The sequence below is a fragment of the Echiichthys vipera genome (assembly GCF_963691815.1).
Source record: "Echiichthys vipera genome assembly, chromosome: 15".
Classification (NCBI taxonomy): Eukaryota; Metazoa; Chordata; class Actinopteri; order Perciformes; family Trachinidae; genus Echiichthys; species Echiichthys vipera.
In genome coordinates, this window is record NC_139840.1 from 11,448,507 (window position 1) to 11,467,230 (window position 18,724).

The 18,724-nt window shown below is 39.9% G+C and overlaps 4 protein-coding genes across 4 annotated transcripts; 2 read left to right on the forward strand and 2 right to left on the reverse strand.

Annotated features, from left to right (window-relative positions):
• The first annotated feature begins 2,821 nt into the window (after positions 1-2,821).
• Positions 2,822-4,044, forward strand: LOC310957375 (ATP synthase subunit g, mitochondrial-like). The gene is made up of 3 exons (XM_083927917.1): positions 2,822-2,917; positions 3,217-3,377; positions 3,863-4,044. Exons 1-3 carry the CDS (start codon positions 2,866-2,868, stop codon positions 3,959-3,961), a joined length of 312 nt encoding a protein of 103 aa, XP_083784043.1. The 5' UTR covers positions 2,822-2,865; the 3' UTR covers positions 3,962-4,044.
• Positions 4,045-4,246: 202 nt separating this feature from the next.
• On the reverse strand, positions 4,247-6,584 carry ift22 (intraflagellar transport 22 homolog (Chlamydomonas)). The gene is made up of 5 exons (XM_083929010.1): positions 6,436-6,584; positions 5,237-5,319; positions 4,952-5,038; positions 4,597-4,799; positions 4,247-4,510 (listed from the first exon to the last, which is right to left on the reverse strand). Exons 1-5 carry the CDS (start codon positions 6,472-6,474, stop codon positions 4,362-4,364), a joined length of 561 nt encoding a protein of 186 aa, XP_083785136.1. The 5' UTR covers positions 6,475-6,584; the 3' UTR covers positions 4,247-4,361.
• Positions 6,585-7,259: 675 nt separating this feature from the next.
• Positions 7,260-12,745, forward strand: LOC310957869 (outer dense fiber protein 2-like; the record flags this gene model as incomplete). Its single annotated transcript, XM_083928607.1, has 16 exons — positions 7,260-7,423; positions 7,513-7,636; positions 7,742-7,873; positions 8,026-8,100; positions 8,425-8,496; positions 8,590-8,706; positions 8,788-8,973; positions 9,085-9,194; positions 9,290-9,425; positions 9,678-9,788; positions 10,443-10,547; positions 10,998-11,156; positions 11,541-11,641; positions 11,734-11,896; positions 12,153-12,278; positions 12,426-12,745. The coding sequence occupies 16 exons, from the start codon at positions 7,260-7,262 to the stop codon at positions 12,555-12,557; spliced, it is 2,013 nt and encodes a 670-aa protein (XP_083784733.1). The 3' UTR covers positions 12,558-12,745.
• Positions 12,746-15,341: 2,596 nt separating this feature from the next.
• Positions 15,342-17,406, reverse strand: LOC310958031 (CCN family member 1-like). The gene is made up of 5 exons (XM_083928819.1): positions 17,282-17,406; positions 16,964-17,177; positions 16,519-16,869; positions 16,188-16,393; positions 15,342-16,028 (listed from the first exon to the last, which is right to left on the reverse strand). The coding sequence occupies exons 1-5, from the start codon at positions 17,315-17,317 to the stop codon at positions 15,723-15,725; spliced, it is 1,113 nt and encodes a 370-aa protein (XP_083784945.1). The 5' UTR covers positions 17,318-17,406; the 3' UTR covers positions 15,342-15,722.
• Between the last annotated feature and the right edge of the window lie 1,318 nt (positions 17,407-18,724).

The window sequence follows — 18,724 nt, forward strand, 5'->3', positions numbered from 1 at the left end:
AATCCATTTGAACAGATAATTCAGATAATCCACAGAACCTCTAGAGCAGAAAAACACTTTATATTGTGTACAAAAACACAAATGTTAGAACAACAAGATGTGGTTCTACTTGGGGTTATGTGTTGGACTATTTCTCGCAGCGATTTCCAATGTTGGTAGGCAAAAAATAAAATAACTTGTCCGCAGACTCAATCTTGCTGTTTTTCCCTGCTTGAAGTCTTTAAATAACTGTCTGCAAGCTAGCTTCATATTTAGAAATGAGAGTGGTGATTTATACTGTGCATCGCAGTAAATCACTGGTACTGTTTCACCGCTTAACATTGATATTTAAAAATATACCACCTAAAGTGACTCTTTAATACCCTCAAAGTTAGATCCACTCTTCCACACAATCCAAGGAGACATTTTAATGGCTACTTCAAATGGAAACACATTTATGCCTTTTTTTCTTTTTAATTCATTTCCCCCCTAAGTCAAGCTGACACGTTGAGTATTTTCGGAAACCGTGGCAACTTGAGTTGAGCTCAAGATACAGTTCAAACAGTGCCTGTGCAGCATGAGTTTGAAACATGGTTTGAAATGATGAAATCACCAAACGCTCTGTTGGCATCAGGAGATGAACGACTCCCCCATGAGGCATGGCAAGGCAAGGCAATTCTATTACATTGCATCCCATGTAAGTTTAGTGTGCTTTACATTAAAGTGCATAAAGCAACAAGAGACATGAGGATAAACACACAGGTGAGTGGGAATAAAGATAAGATACATTTATTCATCCCCAGTGAGTAGATTCTGTTGTCGCAGCAATACAAATTAAATATGTATTGAAAGTAATGGCAATAATAAAGAGGTACATAAACTAGATACATTAGAATATTAGAATATAGATAGAAACTATAAAATCATATTTTGGAACAAAATTACATGGCAAAATAGGTGGTGCTGATGAAGATACAGAGGTGGGATTAGCAGCAGAATCAACAGGTCTATGTAAACAGTCAGGCTAATATTTTATATTATTAAGTAGTGGTACTCATTTTGTAGTAGTACTAGTGTTTGTCATGAATAATATAATATGACGTAATGTATTGACAGTGGCAATACAGTGCAATATTATTTAGTGACGGATATGAGACATATGATGAAGTGTAGTAAAATAGTATAGAATAAAGTATATAAGTATAGTGCACCAATATAACATAGTATAGAACAGACCATATGGTAAGTATGGCAAGGTATATATTAATCAGTCCAGCAGAGAGACAATGGAGAGGGAAAGGTTTGTGCTTCGAGTGAAGTGTAAGTGTGTGTGTGTGTGTGTGTGTGTGTGTGTGTGTGTGTGTGCGTGTGCGTGTGCGTGTGCGTGTGCGTGTGCGTGTGCGTGTGCGTGTGTGTGTGTGTGTGTGTGTGTGTGTGTGTGTGTGAGAGAGAGGTCATAGTCCGTGCTGTTGTACACTCTGAAGGCAGAGGTGCAAAGCTCAGTTTTGCACCTGGGTGGAATGATCCAATGGCTGAAAGAGCTGGCCGATGAGAGTGTTGTAAAACTTAATTAACCACTGTTCAAGCAATGCTTTAGCTGAACAAAAGCTAATTCAGCGTACGGCTGGAGTTTAAAGCAAATACAGTTTCCTGTTCTCATCTATCTCTATAACTCTATTCGGCATTGTAACCTATTAGAGAGCACCATCTAGTGAATTATCCTTTAAAAGTGTGATGACACTGCACTGGGATATTGGGCTATAGAAATAAAATTGACCTGACATGTATCTTGCAGGTATCACACTTTCTTTACAGCTTGCAAACAGATCATAGTCTAGTTGGTGTTTGCCTTGGGATTTTCTTTTGCACCTTGTTACACCAGTTTTATTTTGGCTCAGGCTGAGTCAGAGGAGAGTGAGTAATGGTTTAGTCATCCATGTTATACACACAGAGTGCATGCTTTGTGTTTGCCGTTTGCTCCTTTCTTTCTCCCACTTTCCCACAAAAATACACAAGTATCCTGTTATATCCCATTTTGTGAGGTGATTCTTTAATCTTCATATCATTGGATGACATCCTCACGGCAGTCTTGTAGGCCTAATGAAAAAACTACAGTACAAAGGCATGTTAGTGCGTGTACTCATGTCTTAAATGAGAAACCCTTAATGTGTGCTGTATTGTAAATGTAGATCGTTCAGCTGTTTCCTCTGAACATCTATAACGATGGTTAGAAGGAAACACTGCAAGATCAAAACAATTCCCTTTGTTTAAAACAAGAATCATTCAAGCGACTTTACTGAATCAGTTTGATAGAAATGTGTCTCTTTTAACTCTTTTAAATAAAAATCTGTTCTCCTGTGCGTTTGATTGATCGGTACTGAACTTTTATGTGCTTTATTTTGTTCTCATTGTATTTTTAAAATATGGGTGGAGTGTGAGAGATTCACGGAGGAGAGAATGAGGTTGGCTGGTAGAGTGCAGAGAGTGTGAAGCCTGGGTGACATACTGGGAACAACCATAGAGAACAACAGGAGAGGGTGTGTGTGTTACACAGAAGGCATTGATCAAGAATTGAAAAGAGACAGGAGGATTATTTAAAATAATTTAGCATTTATATAACCTAACCTCCCCCTCCCACCTCTCTCTCTCTCTCTCTCTCTCTCTCTCTCTCTCTCTCTCTCTCTTTACAGTTATGATTATTCTTTTTTTGTATCTATTTATTTTATTTCCTCTTTCTTTTTTTGTAAAAAGACGTAGATGATAGTGTTACATACTCCGTTACAGTTGGTGGCGGTATGCACCAAAGAAAGTTATGTTTGCAACCCGCCAATAAACAAAAAGAAGCCACTCTTCTTCTGGTGTCTGTGGGCGCCGCTGCACTTCAACATGGCTCAGGCGGTGCAGAAACTCGTTGCAAAAGTTCCAACTTTAGTTGGTGGTAAGTTCTCTCGTTTTTTTTTTTTTTTGTTTTTTTTTTACCACTTCTGGGTTGGCGTACTAAACCGTGAAGCACGAGCTATGTCACATAGTTATAGCTTGTTAGCAGCTGCACAACTACTGTGTGACCTCTGGTAAACTCAGGTGACAACCACAGGTGTCTACTGCAGCAGGTGGTCTTCAGAAACTTTTTCAGTTTGGTTGTAGATGGTTATAAAAAATAAAGGCGAAATGGCTCGGTGGCTTTTTGAGTTGATGCTCCTTGGTTAACACTTTTGTGTGTGTGTGTCTCACTTGCAGCCGCTGTCACGTACTCCAAACCCCGACTAGCGACCTTCTGGCACTACGCCCGGGTGGAGCTCGTCCCACCGTCCCCTGCTGAGATCCCCAAAGCTATAGAGGCAGCATCGGGCCTCATTAAAAGCTACCAGTCAGGGCGCCTGGGGCAAACCACAGTAAAGGTGAGTCCGCACACGTTTGAGAATAACCTGGCTTTCATTGATGTGTGAGTGAACCCTTTGTGGAGAAGTCAGCAATATGTGAATGAATGGAAGAATGTGAGTGAATTGTAGGCGTAATTAGACAAGGAGTACACCTGCATGAATTAAGTACAGATAATCTGTAGTTTGTTCTAGGAATATAGTGTACAATAGAAATGGCTAAATAACTGTATGAGACCATATAAGTAAACTGGGCCATATTAACTAACTACCAGTATAGGAAGATAAAAAAAAGGGCAAATAAAAACACCAAGATGACAAAAACCATTACCTTGATAATGTCAAAAGTTAGCAATTACACAAACTTCATGCACAATAAATCTAATGAAATGAATGCAATTATTTCCTGTTACATTGTCAAGACTCATTAATCACTCGTTATCTAAGCCTAGACTGTCATTCAAGCCATTTTCTTTTGTTAAATTAGTTTTTGTTTTGTTTTGTAGGATGCCTTAAGGAATGGACTTGTTGCCACTGAGGTGCTGATGTGGTTCTACATCGGAGAGTGCATTGGCAAAGGAGGCATTGTTGGATATGATGTCTAAATGTCTAAAAATTGTACTGCTCTCTCATTTTGCACTTATAATTCTTGACAGCTTGCACCAAAATCTAAAATAAACAATGTATAGTCAGATGTATATTTAGTGTCTCTTGAGTGTTCTTTTTCAGAATGAGTTTGGTCATATTTTATTCACAAGACATACATTATCCATCAAGACATATACACACACAAGCTATAAGACACACAAAAAAGAAGAACAACAAGACGCCACTGTAGAATGACTAACTGTCAGAAAATATTTTGCTAAAAAAGTTTGCAAGGAGTTTTGGAAAATGTAATGTACAGCCAAATAACTTTAGTGTTCATGAATGTCACTTGAACAGAGATTATCGATGCCAACAAAGTATTTCTCAGTCAAGCTGCACATTTTATAGATTTTGCTGCTATGTAAAGATGGCCATCTCCTCTCGCTCTCGACTTTCCGACATTGCATTGACAACATTTCCCAAGTATCTGCGGAAAGCTTGCCTCACGTCCTCTGGTTCCTCCTCCAGGTTGGAGTTAATAAGCGGCAATCTGCCCAAATGTGGGGCTGCATCAAAAAGAATGAACATGTAAGCCCAGAAATAGTAATAATAATTCATACAACAGATTTGGTTAGGCCTGCAGTGGAAATACCTAAAGGCAGCCGTCCATCTTCTACTCCACTTTTGGGCTTGTGATGAGCCATGAGTAAACACTGCTTGTCCTGCAAACTTTGAGAGGAGATGAACATCGAATACCATGTCTCTATTTCTTTGAGGTGATTTGGAACATCTGGATTAAAAATTATCACCACCCCGCTGGAGTCCTTTATCACAGTAGGCCAGCATGATTCAAATCTGTATAAAGAGAATGTATTGTAAATCTCCATCTAAGTATTGTACATTAAGAAGTAATAATTATGGAAAGTAATGGGTTTTTTTAAGTATCATGAAATAAGATGGTAATATATAAGCCTTTGATAGTTGAAAATGTTTGATATTTAACTTACTTATAATCTCCTGAACAGTCCCAAAGTTCAACATCACATTTTGCGTTGTCACCGCTGCCTTCAGGTTGTGATTCAAATTCCACTATCCTTGAAACGGTAGAAAAAAAGGTGCATTTTCAACATCTCTCGAGGCAAAATAGACATATTGCTTTAATCATGTACTCAAAGAGGTAATTGATTTTACACTCAATTTAAAATGACACCCTCAATAATGTTTGCCTCTTCTTGGGGATTTAACATGTAACTATAATGTAAAAAACAATAACATTGACGCAGGGTTTGTACCTTACTCCTTGAGTAGGTCTGTATTGTCCTGCCACATTTTCTGTTGTGTCTGAGAGAAAATTTGCAAGAACGGTTTTCCCACTCTGAAAAACAGACAGATGATTTTAGAATAGACATAAGTTACAATCATTAGACACACATATACTTTCTTCTTTTGAGATGCAAGTTAACTGTACCACTAAAAAGCCTTTTACAAAGCGGACATTTTGAATTGTCAGCGGGAAAGGAACAAGTGTTATTAATAACAATGAATGCATTCTGTTTTTTTAAGTGTTCAGTTGGAGGGCTGTGGCATTATGCCATCATGGCTTACTCTGGGACAGGTGGTTTGGTGTCATCAGTCATGTTATCAGTTACACGTGAGCTTTTTCCTGTCAGGTCAAAAATGACGACTGTGACGGTTAAATTTTACCAAAGTATCATAGAGTAGTGTCATAATTTTATTTTTCTAGCAGCCATTGAAGTCACAGCAGCAAATGCACAGGTGTAATTAATTACCTAATAAAGGCTTCATTCCAGTTGATTTGTGGCTGTGCATGCAGTATGGCAGGTGGAACACCCATGGAACAGAGTTGTCATTGATGTAACAAGTTACACCTGTGCTTTCTTCGGTGATAAGACAAATGTGTGCTACTTTAGTCAGCTTGTCAGACTGCTGATCACCATATAGCCATTGCGACACATACAAAATGTACTTCAGGTACACTAATTAATCATAATGCAGGTAGAATTGCATCTTTTGATGTAATTATGCCTTTTAATGATAGATCATTATTACAAAAAAACGATTCACACACAGTTAGGTAGTTTAATCTACAACAAGCTGTTCATATATTTTATGTAAAATAATAACCTGCAAAACCCTTAATAGAAATCACAGCTGCCCCATAAATCTAGTGGCGTGGAAAAGTATAAAGTAGCTTTACAAACAATTTTAGAAGGATGAATTTACAATTGTAAGTAATTGAGTAGCACACTATGTTTCACCACGACTGTGTGCTTCAGTTAACATAAACATACACATGTAAAACTAGTCACATTTGAAAACGTTTACGGGTTTTTGACCCAAGCATACATTTCTGATGGTTTCTGACACATCTATAGGGGTTTTAGCTGACGCATTACATGCTAAGCACATACAGCTTGTATCTATGTAATAGTAAAATATACGCTACAGTGGGGGGAAGCCATTTACTTACCTGACTGGGACCAATGAAGAGTATTTTTGCTTTGAACATTTCCACTCGCCGAGCATTAAGGTTAACGTTAGCTGTCCAGCTAACTTCGACTGAAGAAGTACTTACAACAAGTTGAACACACTCTGAGTGTATATCTGACACTCTGCTATCTATCTTATCTGCTACAAAATGTACACAATATCAATAATACGCATAACCTCGATACCCACAGATGGATTGAGCTACAACGGCAGTAAACTTCCTTTTCGTTTCTATGGTTTCAACCAGTCTCTTTGCCTTCTTTTGTTCATTGGCTGTTCGCAACCTTAATCAAACTTAGCCCCGCCCACTATGTCACCGAGGAACAAATCGGCAGCGAGTAAATACGTTGGTGTCATTACGTTGCCTCAGAGTTGACCAATCATGTTCGATCTTGTAAGAGGGAGGGTCTTGTTTAGTTTGGAGGAGCTTCATTTACAACCGACACAAGGCGTAAGTAATATTTACAATTTCAGTGGTGTTGTTTTGTAAGGAAATGCTTTGTTTTACTTCCAATAGCCATAATATATATGTCAGTGGCTTTGCTTGGTATAATATGCATGATACTTTCTGTCTTAAGTATAACGTAGCTGAAGCTTAACGTAGCAGACACTTAACCACAGTCGACTGTCTGTTGCTATGGAGTAAGCTTAGTTGACAACCTACTCTCACTGTCCTTCACATGTGCGTGTATAACAATAATGTACAAGCTAGGCTATGCAGTATTATTAAGCTAGTTAAAAAAGACGTCCTGCTATGGTAGTTAGTAACTTGTGATGTTTGTTGCTTTGTCAGTGCTAAGAGAGATGTCTCCAGGGGATGAATTCCATAGTACCCCCCTTGGTTTCAGCTCTACCAGGGAGGATGCCACTCTGAGCTGCGGTGATTTAGCTAGCTCTCATGAGCTGGGGAGAAGGAGCAGAGCACTCAGCAGTCTCCATACAAGAACCCCAGAGGCCGACATAAATTGGTGGGACCCTATTGAACATACAGTACAGTCTAAACATCCACTCACCAGCTGCCACAGCCTAATGTATGTTCTTCCTGTTTTTCAATTAGTCGTGGAGACTTTGCCCATGGAAAAAGCCCTTACCTGAAAACATTGATGGATGCAGAGGCAGCCGCCAACTCTGCTGCCATTCAACTTGTGTCTTTTAAAGATGCCATAGAAGATGAATTTGCTGTATGTTAGTTGCAATTTCACATGCACCAAGTTGAGCTCAATACAGGAAACCTCTCACGACCCATTATTCTAACTTTTATTTATTTTTTAAATCTTGCAATTAAGGTTTCGAGACAGTCTACTACTGATAAGCACAGAATTAAAAGGCAGAGAGGACTTCTGCTTGAGAAGTTGGAGGATTTTAGACGAACAAATAAGTCTGTTCGACAGAAACTGAAACAGCTCCAAGATGAAGAGGTTGGTTACAATACTTCCACCTTCTACTGCATATTGCTCAGGACGATAGTTATCCATGGGTCTATGTTAGTAGAAGTACTGTAGCTAGTTTGTAACAGCAAGTGAAACTCTGAAATGTTTCTTGGAAATGAAAATGTCTTTTTTCCATATAGACTGATCGAATCAATGCCAACCACCAAATAGAAATCTTATTGAAGAAGATCACACAGGCTGAGAGTGAAAATGAGGTACTGTGAATGTATGTAACAACTCAAGAGGAAATAACTTAATTTAAGTATAAGATAATTAAGCATTGTGCTTAAATTGTGGTTTAAGATTTATTATGTGAAAACGATTCATCTTTTGAACTAAGTACTGGTTTGATAGTGACCAAATTTGGTAATAAATTAATGTGATGACTGAAAGATATGACATAAAGGCATCTACTGTATGAGACTGGATACATTTTAAAATAAAATGGCAATTTTATTGCATAAAAGAACTCATAATAATAATAATAATGCAAATCCCCATCTCAAATCATACTGATTGCTGTAACTTTTGTCCTAAAGCATCTAAAAAGAGATTTGAGTGAGACGGAAAGAAAAGTTAAGGAATTGATGGATCTGCGGAGAGAAGAGCTGGTAAGCACACCAGAAGTTTTCCCTTGAATGCGCTTGCAGACTCTAAAAATGATAGAGAATGCATTTTAAAGCATTTGTCTATGGTCTTCACAGGAGAACATGAAGAGTGCAGTTCAAATGACCAAGTCTGTGGAGGCGACTCGTACTCACCTGCAGGGGCAGTTGCGCAACAAGGAAGCCGAAAACAGCCGTCTAACAGTACAGCTACGGGTACACCTTTTTATCAGCCTACTACTCTAGACAAACCGCTTTAAAGAAATGTGTAATATTATAGCTTATCCCCCCCCCCAGACTATGGAGAGAACCTTGACCGAGCAAAAGATGGAGATCGATGATTTGAAACGATCCATCGCCTCTTTGACTGACAAGGCGGCACAGGACAAAGAATCTTTCAAGAAAGCCACCCGAGCGCAGAAAGTGAGAGCTGAGAGATTTGAAGCCGCTATAGAGAAATGCTATGCACAATTAAGGGAAAAGGTACAAAGTCAAAATGCTTATGATTAGATGTTGTTAAAATAGTGTCTTTTCTACACACAGTCTCATTGTTTCTAATCTTGCTTTTACTTTCTTTTCTTGGTTGGCGTACAGGATGCTCAGCTGGCCAATGCCTGTTTAGAAAGAGACTCCAAGAAACTGCAAACAGAATGTGAGATGGATGAGAAAGACAAACTTGAAGCTCAAATAGAGTTGTTAAAAAGGTCGGTCACTTCTCTTTGCCACACACCACACAGTGGAAAAAAAGTACACATATATGGCAACTACCTCACTGATGGTTTTTTAATGTCTATTTAAGTCAAATTGCGGACATGACTGCGAGGCTTCAGAAGGAGAAGGTAGAGCTCGCTGCAGATAATGAAATTGTGATGCAACGTGTCGAAAAACTCAGCGCTGAAAATGGAGACCTCGTCGTCAACAATGCAGCACTCAAGGTACAAGAGCGCCAGAATCGTTCCTGTAAAAGTAAAACATTTGCTGCATAAAAATGTTGTCAATAATTATTGATTCAACCATTTGGTAGCCTGCAGGTGGCTGACAGATAAACCAGTCAGTGTGTAACATTTGTCAATTCTGTGGAGCTCCTCCTCTGTTTGTCTAAGTTTATCATAGCTTTAAAGTTTGAAAACATTTCTCGCTCCCTCTCATCGGTCACTAAAACAATTTTAATGTGTGTGTGATCACAGGCATCTGTTGCTCAGTTTGAGCAGCAGCTGGCTGATTGTGAGTCCGCCCTTATAGAGGAAAAGGTTGTGTCTCAGGAGAGGCAACATCAGGCTGAACAGTGCCAATATCAGGTTTGTCATCTGCATATTCATTTTTATAGTTTTTGTAAAATGTCTCTTTTTTTGTTTTATTTATTTTAGAGCTCCAACCCGGAGTATTATGGTTCCCTCAGTAGATTTTTGAATTTGAAAAATAAAGATAATGAGCTCTGTAGTCAACAAAGACTTCCCATATACAAACATGTTCATAAAGTGCATCTTTGCAAATTAACAAACCCACACATAATGAATATTACTAATATAGTACTGCTTTGCAACTATGTTTTGGTTGTTATGATTAATAACACTGTGGGGGGAAAAGCACTGGACCTCGGGCCTCGGAACACACAGTGAAACACTAACAAGTTTTAAGAATCTTAACTGTTGAGTTTGATTTCCAGGCAACTGTTAATCCTTTGATCCTTTTTATTTTCATGCCATAAATTAGTCAAGGTCCGTGCTTTTCTAACACTGTTTACCATTTTTGCTTTGAAAAGTCCTTCACAAAAAAGAGGATGATCGCAGTGATTGCATCGGCTTATTCTAACAAGCATTTTAATTAAAGTCAAGAGAACACTGAATGTAGTCTCTTGAGGTTGTTGAATGAATGATAGATCGATAATGGTGGTTTGCAGGCGTAGGGAAGAACACAGCAGGTTTGGTCATACTGTTCTGCATTTGTTCTAGGCTGCAGAGCTTCAAGCTGATTTGGATGAGCTGAGGATAAACTATGCAAATATTTTAAGAGAGACAGCGGAGACACGAGACGGAAAAGACACAGAAGTTGAGAAGGTAACCTCCTGTCTCTCCATGTAGAGTTCTTTACTATATTTTGTGAAAGTTTTAAACTCTTTTAATTTGCACCATTCTTAATGAATGCCAGTATGTTTTCTTAACAATATATGTGATATTCAAAAATACTAATTTCTTTATTTTTGTTATTTTACTAAAAAACTCTAACAGAACTGCGTTTTTGTTCTTTACCTGCTCTGCAGCACTTTTTCTCCAGCTCTTGAATTGCCAGTCACTAAGCTGTTAGATGTTTTTTTACAATAACTCTGGGTAGCAAAATATTCCAACTAACAACTGCGGAAGCTCAGCCTGAATATGAATCTTGGCCCATTCTGCACGTTTAAAGTATTCACATCTGTCAGCATCTCTTTGAGAGATGTGGTGAATCTATAGTCTAATATTTTGTCTGTTCCCAACACCCCACTCCTTCTGCCATCCTCTGGAGCCCAGGTGAGGCAGGAGCTGCAGGGGCGTGTGGACGAACTGAAGTCTTACCCTGAGTTACTGAGTGCAGCTGAGCAGAGTCTCTTCGAGTGCCAGGAGAACCTGCGACGCTCGGAGAGGAAGTGCTCAGAAAAGTCAGAGTCCGTTAGGCAACTGCAGGTTAAGGTGTGCAACGTGAGCTGTGGCGTCAGAATTCCAAATACTCATTTTCCCATGCATCTGACCACTAGGCGGTAGTGCAATCATGTGACTGTCACCGCATCTGTGAGTTTGATGTTTGTGATAAAAGCTCTAAATTGCTGTGGAAAAAATTAGGTAGCAACCAACCTTCCCTTCATACCTGTTTGTGATGTGTTTTGTGCTGTCTGAGTCCTTTTCTCCCACGTTTCTATCAGCAATAATGAATTGGTGTCCAGAATCTGCTCGTTTAGTGTTTGCAAGATTGCATTATTTTTTGCCATTTTGCATGTGATGTGAAATCCGCCTTTTTCTGCTCCTGTCACTTGTAATCAACACAGATTACTCTGAACTTTACATTTTCTTATACAGATGGAGAGTCAGATACAATTGCTGCGATCATCTGTGGAGACGAAGGAGACCATTCACGATGCCAATTTACAACTACACGAGAAAGTGAAGCATCTCCAAATGTAAGACATCCTTTTGTGTCTGTTCAGATTTGACCGTTTGCGTCTCCTTTTTATATGGGTTCAGAAATGTAAATTATTGAACGTGGTTGCAGGAAGATGGACAAGCTGCAGCAGGAGAACCTGGAGCTGGTACGGAGGCTCACAGCTCAGGAGGAAGGTCTTGGCTACAGTAACCGGCAGCTGGACCAGCGCTCGTCAGAGTGCCATGCCCTCAGCCGTCAGCTGGAGGCAGCTTTATCAGACGTCAAACAGCAGGTACAGAGACAGTCTGTAGTAGATCAGCAAGAAAAAGATCAAGACATCAACAAAAAATGACAAAGCATCAAGTGTTTTTCCTATAAATGTATCTCTTTTTGTGTTTAACTACACCCCACTTCATAGTTTTAAGCTTTCAATAATTCATGACATATTCATATAAAGACATATCTGTTCAGTCACAGATTGAAAAACAGTCTATATTTATACTCTTGACCACCACGTGATTATAATTTAAAAGGTTTCAATTGTCCAGGTCAATAAGGTAAAAGACAAGGCAGTTGCCAGAGAAGAGGCCCTTCAGACCAAAATCATGGAGCTGGAAGCAGAGAACAGCCGACGGGATAACGAGCTGAGGCTTCTTCAACAGAGCAAGCTCACTGTGAGTATCACGCTTTTCTTGAGCATTTAAAGCCAATGGCTGTAACGGAGCATGCTCAGATGCTACCAAATTCATCCTCGATGTGATCTCATATGTGTTGATGTGGAATAAATAACTGACATTGACAGTCTGTTTTTTAACCTGCAGGCAGAGAAGCAGTTCGAGGTGCGTCTCAAGGACCTGCAGCTCAGCCTGGACCAATCCGAGAGCCACAAGCAAAGCATTCAGAACTACATTGATTTCCTGAAAAACTCTTATAAGACCATGTTTGATGAATGACTGTAAACATCATGTTTTCCTAAAATTTCTTGTATTTATTTATTTATTTGTGTACTGTAGTATTTATACGCTTTGGATCTCAGGGAAATCTGCTGTTTTTGTGAGACTTTGATATGGTTTTTTAGCTTGTGTCCCAAAAGACATTACATGATATTCTCATGGGTTTGCAAATGTTAGACTGTGAACATTTGGTGCAACTGTGTCTTATTCCCATATGACAAAAGGAGCCTGTTGCATTTAGTTTAGGACTGTTGAGTAAAGTTTGGTTCCAGCTTCACAAATGTAAGGATTTTCTCTGTTTTTATCACTACATATTGAATACCTTTGGGATTTGGACTGTTGGTTGTATAAAAGAAATCCTAAGAAGTCACATTGGGCTCTGAGTAACCGTCGCAGGTGCTATTGTGATGTTCCATAGACTAAAGTAATGAATAAAAAATATACGGTGTTATTTTTCTTGACATTCTCTGGAATAATTATTGACATGGTGCATTCTGACGGGACTAAAACCCTAGGTAAAAATGACCTTACCCAATGTAAAACTAATCCCGTCTGAATTGGGCATTTGATTAGTTCTCTCTCTGTGCAACTGGCTTTTACGCCTCTACGATAGACGCATTCTTTTTTCAGGTTGTCCATCCAGCCATTGATCTCATTCTTGTGATATCTCAGGAACCCCTGGAGAAAATGTACTCAAATGTTGCACAAATGTCTACTTGGACTTAAGGTTGAACTGATTTTGACTTTGGGAGGTCAAAGGTCAAGGTCACTGCTCTCACATGTGTCTCTCATGAATGCGGCATCTCAGCGCCAACGCCTGGAGGCAATGTCTTCCCATTTGGCACAAATGTTCGCTGGAATTCCAGGATGAACAGATTAGATTTCAGAAGTCAAAGGTCAGTGAGACCTCACAGAATCTGTTTTTGTCCTTAAGAATTCCCACGCTAATTATGAATATTTAACACGTGTAATGGGATAAAAATGATGAAGTGACGACGTTTTATATTCAAAAGATCAATTTCACTGTGGCATCACCATATTTCTGTCCATTATTCAACACCATAACTCAGGAACAGAAGGGGAGACATTTGGTTCAATACTGAACTGGTGACACTCATCTTCAAACTGTGGTGATTGTATGGCTGTTCTGTGCTGTCGGGTTCAAAATGTGTGCCAAAAAATAAACTTAATACCTTTTATTGCATTTCTTGAGTCTTCACTAAATCATTCAAACTATTAACCAACACTAGTGCTTGAAAACAAAATGTTATGGTGCACGTGTCCCTGCCAAGTTTATCTGTGGTAGAATAAATCATGGTTTCCAATGTGAAATATGCTCAAACTTTCCATTCAAACCATTGTAATTCTGTCTGATATGATTGGGAAATGTGTAGCCTTAAGCCCCCACACTCAAAATGCTTATTAGTCATCCTGCTGATGCTGTGAACACCTGTGTTTTTGTAATAAAATAGAAAACGTGACGTATATTAAATGTTTTTATGTTTTGATACTTTGATACTTTGGTGAATGTTACAGAAAACCAATTGTTTAGCTGCCAGTTTTGAAGCTCTTGCCTTTCGGGCTGCAAACATAATTACTGAGATAAATGCAACGCTGGGATATTTCCAAATAACACTGCTGCTGGTTTGATCTCATGTGTTTATAATGGAAGTTTTTATATTACTAAGGTGTAGACGCACACACAAGAACACGGGTATCTGTTGCAGCGTGCACTGTATTCATCTTCTTGTCCTGTTGCTGTTGTTGGTTATGGTCCCATACTGTATCTATGGTAATACCAAACCTGAGTGATGTGTTCTTGTCGATGTAAACCCCCCGAGCAAGCGGTTCTCCTCTCAAGTTCTCACAGACAAAGCTCTTTTGTTGTGGTCTCCGTCAGGGGATGGAACCATTTCATCTCTGTGTGCGTCAGTACTCCTGTTTTTCCTCTGCTCTTGTTCTCGCTCTCTTGGTCTTGCCCGTTTACGTAATTCTATTGATCACGCTTTGGGAATTTACATTTCTTTGCTTCTCGCTGGAAAATAAGCTTACATGTGACTTCTGGCAATTTGTTTGGTGTCATGACACACCCTGAGCTTATGTGCTTATTAGACTCAAATGAGCTGGATGACCTATTTGTTGGACTAACTTTGTTGGATGGAAAATAAACCCTGAATATTTGCATTCACACATGCTGCGGATTGAAACAACATTACATTAATATCCAATTCACCTTCACCGTGCTTGCTTTTGAAATACACCCCAGAATAAAGGGACTTGGCATTCAATATTGGGAGCAGCACATTACAAAATGAAGGACTCTACATGGGGGACTGTCCTCCGTTCTGGATGTTTATCTCTTTTAAGATTATTCTATTACTGTTTTCATGAAACAGAATCCTACAGCTTGTGCCCACCATCTGTGCAACAGCAGGGAAACCCCTCTGAGGTTTACATTACACTCATTCCCTAAACTATTCAGTGGCGTGTAGGTCGTCTCAAAAGTGGGTCAGCCAGATTAAACAGTATTGCTCATTTCTACTTAAAACTGTTACAGCAGACCTCCATGAGAATTTCCCTTTTTTCAGACTATTGCGAGCTCCATTTTTGGTGTGCATTTTTCCTTTAAAAAAATGGCAAAATTGGAAAACTGCAATATTTTATGTGTTTATTTGTGAAAAGTTAAAAGTTAAAACAATTCTGCAGTTAATAGGTCAAACTTACATACAGCACAGTATATTTCCAGCCTTCTGTCATATTTTGAAAATGAGAGGATATCAAACCAGCCAACATTACTGTACATGGTTGAACAATACACTGAATGAAGAATGAAGTATTCAAATAAATAAAATGAATAAGTAATCAACAAAAGCATGGCGACATATGGGAAATGACTGATTTAGTAGCTGCCATAGTTTTTACACAATTTCCATGTCGTCATGTGGCATGTCTTGTCAAGGAGGCTTAAATATGTTCATGTTAAGTAGAAAAATAAAAGAATTCACAATGTTAAAAAGACTGCTTCAGAAAGAAGCAAACCACAAGGCTCCAATTTTATGAAGCAAAATCATGAGCGATATACTTCATGAAATTCATTCTGCAGATGTCTGCAACCTGCACAAGTGCACATTTTTCTCTCAGTCAGCACTTCTTCTGTTCACAACTTTACATTTTCAGGGTGTGGATATCGTTAAAACTTCTGTAGCGGGCGGGTGCTTCTTCGTTGCTGTTGCTGCTGCAGTTTAGGTTACACTTGCAAGACTCAATCATCATCACCATCCTGTTGATGATCTCGCCGTTCTTGCATCGGAAGTGGACAGGCGCCGTCTGGGTTCGGTGAGGCCTGCAGCATCGTCCGTCCGAGCAGGACCCGCAGTACCTCAGCTGGAACTTTTTCAGGCTACGGCAGTCCATGTAGGACAGTTTAACTGGTCGGCTGGCCTTTTCTATGTGGTCACATTTCTGACCTTTCTGTTGGAGGGAGGACAAAAGCATGAGTAAAATTCAATATAATGTATGATTATGATGTAAAAAAAGTAGTGCTTACATTCAATTAGGATTACAGACCACCATCAAACTGAATAAGCAAGTTGTATCCAAAATTTATGACATTAAAAGTGTGGAATGTACCTTTAATCGGGTAGAGGTCATTTGGTTGCATGGCCGTACTTCACAGATCCGAGTCTCTTTCACCAGTTTGCACTGGGTGTTGCCATTGATCACCCTGGTGGACACTCCAGTGCCACAGGATTTGGAGCAGGGTGACCAAGCTGTGGTGTGAGGCACACACTTGACCGCTCTGACCAACATGTGGTCCATTGGGTGACTCCTGAAAGCTGCACAGAAAAAAACAAAAACAAACTTAGGTTCAGAAGATTTGAAAGGCAAAACATGTCATGCACACGTCCCACATTTGTAATTAGCCATGTCTCAAGAAAGGACACTCTGCAAAACCGCTCACCAGGTAAAGTATTTGATTCTCCTCTCCACACAGGAGCCAGCTCATTCCTGTTGGTAGGGTTGTCGTCAGTCGATCTGTCTTTGTCATGCTTTTTTCTGTATTTCTTCAGCGCAGAGCTCTCTGTCTTTGCCTCCTCTGGGCATACGAGTTGTTCACAGCACCGTCCCTGTACCTTGACCCGCGTGGGCTTGGCACAACCCAGTCTGGGCAGCGTGAGCTGATGTGGGCAGAGGGAGACACATCCAACGGCACCGTCCATGCAAGTGCACTGGTGTTTGCAGTTTGGACGGATGATTTCCCCGTGCTGATAAATCTTGTTGTTGTACTCGCACGTTCTTCCGTCTGACTTGGCTGTTTTAGAGAAACAGAGAGTGTAGTGTGGTTTTAAATGAGAGTAAAAAGACAGAGTGAGTAAATGCATATCAAACAAAGCAAATCATTGTACCTCGACAGATGCCCTTAGCAGATCCGTATCCCCCTCCAAAGTTGCACTCCAGACCCTTTGTGTGGTCGCACAGCTGTATCTCACTGCAGTCTTCAAAGAGCTGCCGCGCACACACTTTACAGCATCCACAGCCATCCAGCACAAGTCCGACTCCTGCCGCACATCTGGGGGTGTCAGGGAGGCACCGACAGTCCTTTGGGCACGAGGCTGACACCTGAGATAAAACAGACATTTCTAATCAAATGTTTGCTTCCAAAAATGGTCCTCTTATAACAGCTAGACAATCAGCTTATCAATGAACAGTGATTATTTCCTCACCAGGGGAAGGCAGAGGATCACAAAGATTTTCCACATCTTCAGAAGTCGAAGTTATCTTTCCTGACTGCAAAAAAAAACGAATCTCTCTTTCAAACACCGGACTTGGTATTGAATTGACAAGTGCTTGCTCTCCCTCTTTCGGAGTCCCCATCTCCTTTTATACCCTCCGAGCAGATCTGACGTCGATTGGGCTGAAGAGGTGTCCCGAAACTATGAGAGGAATGCTTCTCCGCGAGTCCTCCCATAAGAAGTCCCCCACCTCCTCCTCCTTTCCTCTCATTCATTGAGACAACTCAGTCCAACTCTCATTCTTTCGGCGCCTTTTCTCCAGTAACCATGTGATTATATCTGTTCTGTGATCATGAACTCTTTTATCATGAAGTAAACCACTTCCTGAAATGATTATTTCTATGTAATGAAACAGAACAAATACAAGTGGCTGCATGACATTCTGTAACTGAACTGCATGCTATTCAAGCGATGAATTATACTGCTTTGTATTGCTGTTTGTATTGTATTTATTATTGTTAACATGTTTTTATGCCACCTTCTCGGCCAGTCTCCCATAAACCCAATGACACTTTGCCTGTTAAGATGATGGGGAAAGGAAGGACAGAAAGACTACTGATGAAATAGGGTTATGTAAAGGACAACCTCATTTTTCATCATCAGCCCCCATGCATGTGAGAGCAGCCCCATGAGAGAGTCAACATCAGGGCACCACAAGTTCTGATATAAATATTGAAGAAAAGCTACATATTTCTATGACCAACTGAATTTCGATCTCAGTCGAAGCAGTGTTTAGACTGTTGCACATTGTCTGTGATCAGTGTTTGTATTCTCTAACCTGCCTGGTGTTAAAAGTCACAGATGAAATGCGCCTCAGTCACCTGTAAGGGTGTGGATGGATAAGAGTTTGTTTGACTTACATATATATATAAATCTTTTTTAAATGGAGACAACAGCCTTGTGGAATGTTTGAACCATAGGTATCCATGTTCAGCCTCAATGAGAACGCACCACACAAAAAAAGGAAAAAAGAAAGAAGAAAACTCGAGAAATGCCCAGAGCAACATTCCACTCAGGATGAACATTGGAGGTTTCTTTGAAATAGCTGCCAGGATAAAAAGAAAAAAACATCCTCTTACTGTATATCCACATCAAAGAAAGTTATCAGGGTAAAATGCCTCTCCTTTCATTATAACCTGTGAGAACAAGAGGTTGAGCAGGGTAGACTGGCATGGGCTCCCCCTCTTATCTAACTGGGGTTACAAGGGCCAGTTTGAATCAGCGCCAGTTCGGGCAGACGAATGGGCGAACATGCGTGAGCTTGATGCATTCACAGATGCCTGGAAATCGTTGCTGACTCTTGGGCTTTTTGGAGTGGAAACTTTTACCTCCAAAGCTATAATATAAGGAATTTGCAGAACCGGAACATGTCGG